Genomic DNA, 11,623 nt, shown 5'->3' with positions numbered 1-11,623 from the left:
CAAATAAATAAATAAATAAATAAATAAATAAATAAATAAATAAATAAGTAAATAAGTAAATAAATGAATAAATAAATAAGTAAATAAATAAATAATAGAAAATAAGAAAATAGGAAAGATCAGCAACAGCATAGGATTTAGAACTTCTTTGGTGCAATGTGCCAGGCACGATGACTTACACCTATAATCCTAGAACCTGGAAGGTGCAAGCAGGAGGATCAAAGTTCAGGGTCATCCTAGGCTATATGAGACTCTGTCTATTAATTAATTAATAAAAAGTATGTAGTTGGGGCTGGAGAAATAGCTCAGCAGTTAAGAGCACTGGCTGCTCTTGTAGAGGACTCGGGTTCAATTCCCAGCACCCACATGGCAGCTGACAGTCATCTGTAACTCCAGTTTCAGGGGATCCAAAACCCTCTTCTGACCTCCTTGGGCATTGCACGACACAGGTGCACTTATGTGTATGCAGGCAAAACACTCATACACATGAATTTTTATTTATTTATTTATTTATTTATTTTTGTCTTTTTGAGACAGCGTCTCCCTGTAGCCCAAGCTGTCCTGGAACTCACTATGTAGACCAAGCTGGCCTTGAACTCAACAGAGATCCGCCTGCCTCTGCCTCCTAAGTGCTGGGACTACAGGTGTGCACTTCGCCACCACACTCGGCCATGAAATAAAATTAATTTTTTAAAAAAGTATGTGGTCATGTAAGTACTACCTCAGCAAGATAGGCTCTTCTCACACTCCAGGAGTCCCCTGTGCCCTTTTGTAGGTTGTGTCCCTCTCCCTAACCCCTTGCTCGTTTGGTTTTGCCCTAAATTACAGTTGCTCTGACTAAGATCTGCTGTCAGAACCAGGCCTTTCTGCTGTACGTCAGCTTCTTTTACCCTTTACTCTTGACTTTTTTTCCTTGATTTTTTAAAAAAGTATAGTCCCCACTACCACCAAGTCCTATTGTTTGATCATTTGGAACTTAGGGAGCTTGGGACCCAGTGTTTAGGTGACCAGAGGGCAGACTTTGATTGAGCAGGCATAATGTAGGGTACAGCTTCTTGGCCAAGGCCTACAGTGGGGGGCACTGGTGTCTCATTTCATAGTCATGCTATCCTTTCTTCACGGACATTGTCAACCTTGGAGCATTGGCACACTATTGTCCTCAGGACTCATCCATGCCTGTGTATATCCCCTAGGGACAGCTTTATTAATAGTTTGGAACCTGCCATTCTGTAAGACTGGTATGATCACCATGGTGCTCCCCATGGGGTATCACTGTCCACTGAGGATGCTGTATGTTGACACCCACCTCTGCTTGCCAGAGCCACTTAACTTCCTGCTGTCACCTCCTGGTTGCACTCTGAATTATCAGCTTCCTTTCTCGTGCTTCCCCAGCGCTTAGAGTCTTGGGAAAGAGGGGAGCATCGAGTGACAGGTCTCATTCCCTCAAAGGTTTTCTGAGAACCAAGCATGGTGGTGCACTATCATCCCAGCACTCAGGAAGATTACAAGTCTGGGGTCAACCTGGGCTACATAGCAAGACCTTGTCTCAAAAGCAAACAACACCAAACAAAACTTAAAACACACACATACACACACAGAGTGTTTGTGAGCCGAGTCCCATTTTCAAGAATTATTCTGTTACGATTAGATGCTAAGTCTGGCTACTGGCAGGAATATAATACAGGATGTCAAGTTTAAGCTGCGTAGGCCACGTGTTGGTTAGTAGATGTGGAGTCTAGGAGACTGAAGATGAGAATTCTTTAAATGCCTCTGTTCTGGTTAAAGTTTGCCCTGTCTTTCTGGCCTGTGCCGTGAGGGGTGTGCCTGGAATTTCCTCACCTCCCTGTGTTCTCACCTGCTCTTTCCTTAGTTACCATCAGGTTTGTGTCATTGTTTTCAAGTCATGAGCTTACTATTTTCTCAACCAAGATGGGGTGTACAAAAATGGAGCCAGTAGATACGGGGTCTCCCCTTGTAAATGGAGCCAGTACATGTAGGTCTCCCCTTTTAATGGAGCCAGTAGATGTGGGGTCTCCCCTTTTAATGGAGCCAGTAGATGTGGGGTCTCCTTTGTAAATGAGATCTTCCAGCAGGAGAGTAACTTGGTCTCTTCTGTTGTCCCAGTTAGGAACCACAATGATAAATTGAGATCTTCAGTGATTGTGTTTGTTTTCATTTTCTTCTAGAACAGCACATTAGTTCCAGAAGGATGGAAATCCTGGAAACTGAAGTGAGTGTTGAAGCATGGAGGCAGGAAGAATTCATAGTATGGAAAGAGGAATGAGGGGGAGAAAACAAAACACAGAAATCTGTTATTTAAAAAGTAAGAACTTTGAGATGTGATTATACTTTTGCTTGTTTTTCCATTCCTGCTGCATAGAGCAGGTACATGTGGGCCCAGATCATCTGTTTCTTTGTTATGATGCTTGGCAGGATGTTGTGAATAGCCCAGATTAGCCCTTTGTTATGTCCAAAAAAATTGAAATCTGTAATTCATCTGCTTTGGAATAAAGAGAATAATAGGACTTAAGGTCTGATGGAGAGTTTGTTCTTAAGTGTTGAGAAGAGCCTTGTGAACATAATGTGCAGACTTAGCTGGGCTTCGTTGTTGTCAAAATTGACAAAGTGGTTCAGTGACCTTCTGTTGGCCCATCTCAGCCCCCCTTTATTTTTTTCATTTCCTTTTCTTTAAATATTTTTATTATTTTTATTTTTGATGTGTATGAGTGTTATGCCTACATGTAGGTAAGTGCACCTGTGTCGTGCAGTGCCCACGGAGGACAGAGAGGTTGTCAGATCCCCTGGAACTGGAGTTATGGACAGTCATTAGCTGCCATGTGGGTGCTGGGATTTGAACCCAGGCCTTCTGCAAGAACAGTCAGTGCTCTTAACCGCTGAGCCATCTCTCCAGCTCCCATTTTCTTTCTTTTTTCATTTTTAATTATTTTGTTTTTTGTGTATGAGTGTACTGCCTGCATGTTTGTAAGTGCACCACCCATCATGTACAGTGCCCATGGAGGTCAGAAGACGTTGGATTCCCAGGAACTGGAGTTACAGATGGTTTTTTAGCTGCCATGTGGGTGCTGAGAATCAAACCCAGGTCTTCTGCAAGAGAATCAGTGCTCTTAACCACTGAGCCATCATCTCTAGCCCCCTCTTAGCCCTTTCTTATAGAACTGCAAGTGGCCTGGAAAAGCCCATTTTCTTTATATTCCAGCTAAAATACCACAAACTATGTAATTTATAAATAGTAAAAAAAATTATTCTGGGCTGGAAAGATGGTTCAATGGTTAACAACACTTACTCCTCTTGCAGAGGACCCAGGTTCAGGTCCTATACCTGTGTGATAGCTCACAACCATCTGTAGCTCCAGTTCCAAGGGATCAAACACCCTCTTCTGGCCTCCTTGGCACCAGGCACACACATGTGAACATATACATATATGAAGGCAAAACTCATACACATAATTTTTTTTTTTTTTTTTTAATTTCTTGTAGTTCTGGGAACCAGGAAGTCTAAGTTGGGGGCACTAGCAGATTTGGTATCTAGAAACAGAGACTGTTGCCCATAGATGGTGCTGCCCTGATCCCAGTGTTCCTAGTGACATAAAGAGACAAAGGTGTTGTTCTTAAGGGCAGAAGGTACAGAAGGGCAAAAACGAGCTAGCTAGTTCCCTTAGGCCCTTGAACAAAGATAAAAGTCCATTCATTCAGGTTCATAACTGACCTTTTAATGCTAGACATTAGGGATTTAGCTTCAACATGGATTCTGAAGGTACACAAATGTAAACAGTAGCACTGACCGCTTGGGCTATCTTAGATTCTTAAGAAGGACACACACTCATCTCAAAATGCTCCCTTTGAAATTGTGGTCCAGGTCATAGTAACACAATACAAAAAATAATAGTAATTAATGTGGTTAAGTGTATAGACTTCGGTGTTAATCAAACCTGTTGTTACCAGTTAACTAGGATGAGGGACTCTGGGCAAGTGGCTTAACTTTATGTAAGCCATACCTCAGGACTAAAGGAGTTCAGTGCATCTATAGCACTTGGCTTGGTGCTATACATCTTTCTTGATTGACTCACAGTTACATATAGTTAATAATAGTCCCACATAGCCTAGGTGTGCAGCAGAGTGCAATAGAGGTTTAAGAACACTGTGATGTTCATATAATGATAAGATCATCAAATGACACGTTTCTCAAAATAGATGCCACAGGCTGGCCAGATGGCCCAGTAGGTAAAGCACTTTTCAGAATTAGATGGCAGTGGTACACATATGTAATTCCAGCAACCTACATTAAGATGGGAGGAAGAGACAAGAGAATCTCTTGGAAGCTGGTGGACCAGCTGACCTGGAGAACAGCACAGCAGAAACAAGAAAGACCACACCTCAACAAGGCGGAAAGAGAGAACCAACCCCCATACACCCTGTGGTATGTGTGCACCTGTTCTCACACACAATAATAATAACAGTAAAAATGTTTTTAAATGTATGTGACTGTAATTTGGCTCATCATTTTTAGTGCTATTGAAACAATATGTTGCCAGGCATGGTGGCCCCCATTTGTAATCCAGCACTCAGGGTGCTCAAGTAGGAAGAATACGATTTCCAGGCCAGCCTGGAAGGAAGGCAGGTCTGGAAGGCAGGAGCTGGCAGCATTCCTCTCTCCTCGGGCAGGAAATCAAATCACTATACCAGTGCCTGGGCTGGACCCTCACAAAGGAGTGCAAAGTACATCAGTTTTAGAGACAAACAGAACTATCTTGAATTCTCTTAATTGGCTAACTCCATTTGCACCTTTTGTTAGATCTGTTTAAATCTTTGAAAACTGAGCCAGGTGTGGTGGCACACACCTTTAATCCCAGCACTTAGGAGGCAGAGACAGGTGGATCTCTGTGAGTTCAAGGCCAGCCTGGTCTACATTGTGAGTACCAGGACAGCTGGGGCTACAGAGAGACCCTGTCTCAAAAAGACAAAAAAAAACTTTGAAAAATGGAGCTGGAGAGATGGCTCAGTGGTTAAGAGCACTGGTTGTGCTCACAGAGGACCCAGGTAGGGTTCCCAGCACCCACATGTCAGCTAACTGTCTTTAACTCCAGTTCCAGGGTACCCAGTGTCCTCTTCTGGTGTCCACGGGCATTGCATACATGAGTGCAGACTTACAAACATGCCCTCAAAACACTCATACATATAAAATAAAAATAAAATTGGGGCTGGAGAGATGGCTCAGCAGTTAAGAACATTGACTGTTCTTGCAGAAGACCAGGGTTCGAATCCCAGCACCCACATGGCAGCTAACAACTGTCCGTAACTCCAGTTCCAGGGGATCCAACAGCCTCTTCTGACCTCCGCAGTCATTGCGTGACATGGGTGCATTTATCTACATGTAGGCAATACATGCATACACATAAAGTAATTTAAAAAAAAATTTATTATTTTTTTTAAGTGGGTTTTTTGTTGTTGTTGGTTTTTGTTTTTGTTTTTGTTTTTTTGGTCTTTTTGAGACAGGGTCCCCCTATAGCCACAGGTGGCCTGGAACTAGCTACATAAACCAGGCTGTCCTTCATCTCACAGAGATCCTCCTGCCTCTGCTGGGATTAAAGGCATGTGCCACCACGCCCAGTTTTGAAAGATATTTTTAAGCACATTTATTTATTTTGTTATGTTTATGTGGGCACATGCCTTGCCACACCCAGGTATGTAGGTCAGAGGACACATTCAGGAGTCCCTTCTCTCCTTCCACCATTTCTGTTCCAGGAATCAAACTCAGGTCAGGCTTGCATGGCAAGCACTTTCACTTTGTTTTGTTTGGTTTGTGTGTTTGTTTGTTTGTTTGTTTGTTTGTTTGTTTGTTTAAAGACAGAATTTTACTACCTAGCTCAGCCTCACCCAGAACTTACTATGTAGCACAGATTAGCCTTACACTTACAATCCTCCTGCCTCAGCTTCCTGCACACTGGGCTTATAGGCCTGTACCACCATGCCTGGTACCGTATACACCTTTCTTGGTCTTGGTTTCCCATCATTAAAAATGGAGATAATGCCACAGAGGGCATTATACAGATCAGATGCTATCAGGCCCAAATCACAGTGTTTAATAAATTATATGAGATAAGTCAACACTTTCTTATACAATAAACTTGTTGTCAAATGATTTTGTCTAACCATAGGCTAATGTGCTTCGGTTTGTTTAGGGTGGCCTAGGTGGGGCTATGATGGGTTGGTAAGTTGGGGCGGGCATGGGGGAGGGCCAGAGGAAATCCTCAGGTATTGTTCCTCAGCAACCAAGCTGGCCAAGTGGGCTAGGCTGCTGGCCAGTGAGCCCTAGAGATCTTTTTTTTTTTTTTTTTTGAGATAAGGTCCCATTATGTAGCCCTTGCTGACCTGGAACTCATGAGCCTCATACCTCTGTTTCCCTAGTACTAGGATTACAGGCATGTTCAACTAGGCACAGCCCTGGAATGCATTTTAGGCTTAATGATACCTTCTCGGGGTTTAAATTAAGAGTACCTGCATTGGCCTGATGATTCCTGACTGGTGGTAGCAGGAGACCAGTGAGCAGTTTGTACCAGATCTACCTGCAGTAATACTTTAAGTCACTTGATTGATTTCCCAGCTCACAATCCTGAGAGGCCTGGCTTCTTACAGCCATACAAAAGCACTCCCAACTCCCACACCCATCAGTCTCCAGCTCTGCTACCTCCCAGTTATGTGACCTGGGACCCGTCATCTGACCTTGGTGGGCAGCCAGCCAGTGAGCTCTGCTTCCTCTGGAGAGTTGCTGTGAGGAGCAATGGAAGGGAGCCTCTCCTCAAATTCCAAGTTAATACAAACATGAAAGGGACAAGTCCTCCATTGATTAGAGCACTTCTTTAGTGGGAAAAAAATAGCCCTCATTCTTAAGACAGACCCCCACGGGAGTGGGCAGCTCATGGTGCTTCTATGGGGAGGGGTTAAGTCTTTTAAGCTGCCATTAGTGTCTCTATTATTGGAGATAAAGCCCAGGGTTGCTGCGATGGTTTTGCCCTCTGTAATTGCATTCACCTCGAAATCCACAAGCACCAGCGGGTCCCAGCGGTCATTATTTCATTTGAAAAACTAATTGAAAGTTGAGAGAGCCTTGGGTTTTTGCTTTTGTTGGGGCAGGGCAAGGAAAGAGATGAGCAGGTGGAGCCAGGAGGGAGCCAGGAGGGGCTGCTGGTGCCATTCAGCTGGGCTCCTCCTTTGTCCCAGACCTTGGCAGGTTCCTGGCCTCCCGCCTCTCCACCTCTGTTGAAGTGGACTGCCTGCCCTCAGTGGCCAGTCTTCTCCTCTGGAAGGGCTTTTGTTTCCCATTGTTTCCTCCCCAGCCATCAAGTGGCCTCCTGCAGTGTGTTTCCCACGCTTCGAATTCCTTGCTCAGGTTCTCGGGGGAGTAGGTGGTCTTTCAGGGCCCTGGTGCTGGGAGACAGGAGACCTGGCCACAGGCTTCTCAGGACTGAGGTCAAGTGCTTCCCTTCCCTGCTGGCAGTGAACTGTGCTGGAAAAACCAAGGGGTGGGATTCCCGCCATCCATCTTAAAATGCTGTGGTTATTTTTGTACTTTTAATCGGACTTTCCATCATCCGGCTTCACACTTGTCATCTTTTAAAGCTTAATTTACTTATAATAAAACACCTTTTTTTTTTTTGAGTCAGGGTCTTATGTAGCCCAGACAAGCTTGGAATTCATTATGTAACCAAGGGCGATCTTGAACTTCTGATCCTCCTGTCTTCACCACCTGAATGTTGGAATTATAGGCATGTGCCATTATGCCTGGTTTATACCGTTCTGAGGATCAAACCCAGAACTTTGTGCGTACTTGGCAACACTCTACTAACTGAGCTATATTTCTAGTCTAATAAATCTTAAGTACGCATAACTGCATTGATATGGTCACTACCCAAATCAAAATTTTCATCATATCAGACAGCTCACAGCTCTGGTAGAAGGCATGTTGAGGTTGGGGGGCATGTGTGGATATTTGACCCAGAGAGAATGATTCATCAGAAAAAGTTGGATAGTCACTGACCTAGTGACCTACACTTAGTGGCAAAACTTCATAAAAGAATTATCTCTTATTAGTGCTGCCTAAAGGCAATATAATAACCGCATAGGCAATTGTACATTTTCTTTTTTTTTTTTTTTTCAGTCTTCTTGAGACAGGGTCTCCCTGTAGCCCCAGCTGTCCTGGAACTCACTATGTAGACTAGGCTGGCCTTGAACTCACAGAGATCCGCCTGCCTCTGCCTCCCCAGTGCGCCACCACGCCCAGCACTTTTTCTTTTTTTAAAAAAATATTTATTATTTTTAAGTGTATGCCTGCATGTAGGTAAGTGCACCCATGTCATGCAGTGCCCACGGAGAACAGAAGAGGCTGTCGGATCCCCTGGAACTGGAGTTACGGACAGTTGTTAGCTGCCATGTGGGTGCTGGGATTCGAACCCAGGTCTTCTGCAAGAACAGCCAGTGTTCTTAACCGCTGAGCCATCTCTCCAGCCCCCAATTGTACATTTTCTGATAGCCTCAATTTTAGTCATTGTGGTGCCTTACATTCCCGGAGTCATTTCCCTGTCTCCCTTCAGGTCTTTACTCCACTGTCAACATTGGTGCCTTTGCATACGCACACTGAACAAAAATTATGCATCCTAGCACCCCTTCCCACCCCATGAGTCTTTTCCTTTGTTCTTGGCACTGTTTTTTATTACCCTCCTCCATGAGGCCAGGACTCTGCTCACTTCTGCTTCCCCAGGGCCTAGAACAGTGCCATGGTATAAATAAATGAGTGTTTTGAATGACTCAATGGTGTTATCCTAGACTGCTGAGTCCCTGTGAATGAAGGATGGCTTGAATGGAGGTAGTGGTGTGTGGCTAAGAGCCTGGCTCTGGCTACATCAGCTAGGATTGCTTCCCAGTTCTTTCCCTTGCTAGCTGCCACAGTGGGCAATTCGGTCAACCTTTTTAGATCTCAGTCCCTAGGCTGTGAAATGAGGAGGATCCCCATCCTCACCATGGGGCCGTGTGAGGAACAGCAAAGACTGTGTGTGCAAAGCTGCCCATCTGGCCCTCTGTGAGTTTTTGGTAAAGCTAGCTACTTGGTGCATGTTGGGGGATGGTGTGTGAGTCTGTGTGTAGAGACCAGAGATCATCCTTGGGTGTGGTTCCTCAGTAGCCATTCACCTTGTGTTCGGAGACAGAGTCTCTCACTGGGACCTGGAGTTCACAGATTAGGCTAGGCTAGTTGACCAGTGAGCCTCAGGGATCCATCCACCTGTCTTAACCTCCCCATTGCTAGGATTACATAAGCATACATTACCATGCCTGTGTTTTTACGGGGATGCCAGGAATTGAACTTAGGTCCTCATGATTGTGCAGCAAGCACTTTTCCAACTGGGCCAACTCCCCAGCTCCACCTATTGTTAGGCCTGTCATACTATCCTGGGAGAGGTAATTATATAAAGCACATAAAAAATTAGACTGAAGATAAAGGAACACTGAAATGCAGATCAGAATGGGGGGATTTTATTGTATTTACAGAAGAAAAAGTATATCAGAACTGAAGTGGGAGTAACTGGATCCAGTTGTGTTTTGGGTACGGGTGGTCCAAGCCTCCAGTGAAGGCTTCATCCTTGGGAATTCCTACACAGAAAGAAGAGAAACTCAATCCAGATACTACAGTAAGCATGTGTCACCAGGATAGTGGGGGCTCCAGGACCGGAGCTGGCTGTCTGGATACCCAGAGGCAACAAGCAGTGGCAGGAAGGATACTCGTGGGCACCAGAAATTGAAGACCAGTCTAACACCTGCCCTAACCTGCCCCCACTGACACCCTGTACTGGTAACTTCTCTTTTGAAGAGGCCACTTCTAACCTACAACAGGGTCAGCTTCTTCCCAGCCAAACATCCATCACACACTACAACCTTTTCTGTTGATCACAAATTGAATGAATGCACAAGAACGTATGTGGATCATGACTGCTTCTATGTGGTATGGACTCCATGAGATTAGAGGCTATCCCTGTCCTGATGACTTGATCCCCAGCCCAGAGCCTGACACATGGTAGCCACTGGATGGATATTACAGAGGTGACAGAATGGCTAAACTGGAATGGCAGCTTCCTGTGCGGAAAAACAACAGAAGTGAGTGGGTATAGATTGCTCTCCTCTACACACTGTTTATTTGTTTGCTTGCTTGCTTGCTTGCTTGTTTTGAGACAGGCTCTCATACAGTAGCTCAGACTGGCCTGGAACTTAAGTAGCCCAGACTAGCCTTGAGGTCTTAATCGTCCTGTCTCAGCCTCTCAAATGTTGGGATTACAGGCATGAGCTACCATCGCCCACTTGTCTCAAACTCCTAGTGGTATCTTAGTATTTGTCCAGGCCTCTTCCTTTGGGTTCTGTGAAAGCCTAGCTGTTAACCTGCAGAACAAAGCTGGCTTTCCCAGGATTGGTCATCCTTGGAGCTGCTCTGCCCAGGGCAGCCTGGTTAGAAAAGCTACAGGGGGGAGATTACCTTGTCTCCTGGTAAGATGCACTGTGTGGAACCTTTAGCGGCAATATTCCTAGATTCTTTGGGACCCTAGAGGGGATCAGAATTCACCTGTTCCTCTTGCAGGGAAGGAAATGAGTCTACCTATTGCCATGGGCAAGGAGTTAGTCTCAGAGTCAGGTCTGCAGCTCATCACCAGTCTAGTTCTTACCCCTCATCATTTGCCTATGGCCTACAACTGCCTGTATCTCCCCATACAAAAGCTCATGAGCTCCCTGGCTCTGAGTGTCTGATGAAGTTGGTAGGAAGGTGATGGAGTAAACGGACAGCTTTAATGAGAACTGGGTTTGCTTAATAGGCTGGTGCAGAGTTGCAGTGGAATAATCTTGTGCTCAGTTTAAAATCAGGCTGTGAAATACAGCTGTTTCTCTCTGAACAGTCAAGCCAATCTTTGGAAACTGGAGTCTTGTGTGAAGAAGTTCCCAGGTATACAAAGCAGGCTTGGGCTTGCAGGTCCCTGGCTTGGGCCAGCTGCCACCTCTTCTTGGCCTCACTTTTTCCCTCTGTCAAAGGAGAAAACTCATTCCCCATCTTCCCTGACTCCAGTAGGAAAGTGCGGGGCAGAAAGATGAGGAATGACTATCACGACCAGCTCTCCCTCAGATGACAGTGCTCTCTGTACGCACTGGCCAACTACAGGGTACAGGAAATCTAGTCTGTCTTGGGCATTAACGATTTGTAGACTTCACAAGAGATCCAGGGTATACCCTTCACATCACCACATGCAATCCTTTTGGACACCTGTTAAAACACAGGGTCTGAGACATATTCAAGAATCATGTTTTCAAGCACTGAGCCTGGCCTCTTGTTCCACTGGATACATGCAGTGGCCAACATACAGACCCCATCACACATTTTCTCCCCTGCCTCCAGTGTTGGTGTGTGTGCGTGGAGGAGCTGTGTTCTCCCTTTGCTTGGCAAACGAAGCCCTATACCTATGGCGAGAAGGTAATTCTTCCCCAGGAAACTCAGAAGGCAGGAAACCTCTGAAGTCTCTAGCTATTCTCTCTCTGTCTCTCTCCCTCTCTCTCTCTCTCTCTCTCTCTCTCTC

General features: G+C 45.2%; 2 protein-coding genes across 5 annotated transcripts in view; one reads left to right on the top strand and one right to left on the bottom strand.

Moving 5' to 3' along the window:
• The window catches only part of Rpn2 (ribophorin II), a 66,634-nt gene extending 62,137 nt beyond the window's left edge, over positions 1-4,497 (top strand). For 2 of the 4 annotated variants that reach the window (XM_029557490.1, XM_029557491.1), the window contains 2 exons: positions 2,187-2,230; positions 4,293-4,497. In XM_029557490.1, coding sequence (XP_029413350.1) covers positions 2,187-2,199 — 13 coding nt within the window. In that variant the 3' untranslated portion in view covers positions 2,200-2,230; positions 4,293-4,497. Of the gene's footprint in view, positions 1-2,186; positions 2,526-4,292 lie in introns of those variants that run through there. The other 2 variants (XM_008855676.3, XM_008855677.3) reach the window with 1 other exon arrangement.
• A 5,047-nt stretch (positions 4,498-9,544) lies between these two features.
• The window catches only part of Ghrh (growth hormone releasing hormone), a 3,966-nt gene continuing 1,887 nt past the window's right edge, over positions 9,545-11,623 (bottom strand). The window contains exon 4 of the mRNA XM_008855675.2: positions 9,545-9,662. Coding sequence (XP_008853897.1) covers positions 9,647-9,662 — 16 coding nt within the window. The 3' untranslated portion in view covers positions 9,545-9,646. The remainder of the gene's footprint in view (positions 9,663-11,623) is intronic.

Source organism: Nannospalax galili, unplaced genomic scaffold (assembly GCF_000622305.1).
Source record: "Nannospalax galili isolate Female #2095 unplaced genomic scaffold, S.galili_v1.0 scaffold228, whole genome shotgun sequence".
Lineage (NCBI taxonomy): Eukaryota > Metazoa > Chordata > Mammalia > Rodentia > Spalacidae > Nannospalax > Nannospalax galili.
The sequence above is the reverse complement of the archived record's forward strand: the minus strand, read 5'-3'. Positions and strand labels throughout refer to the sequence as shown.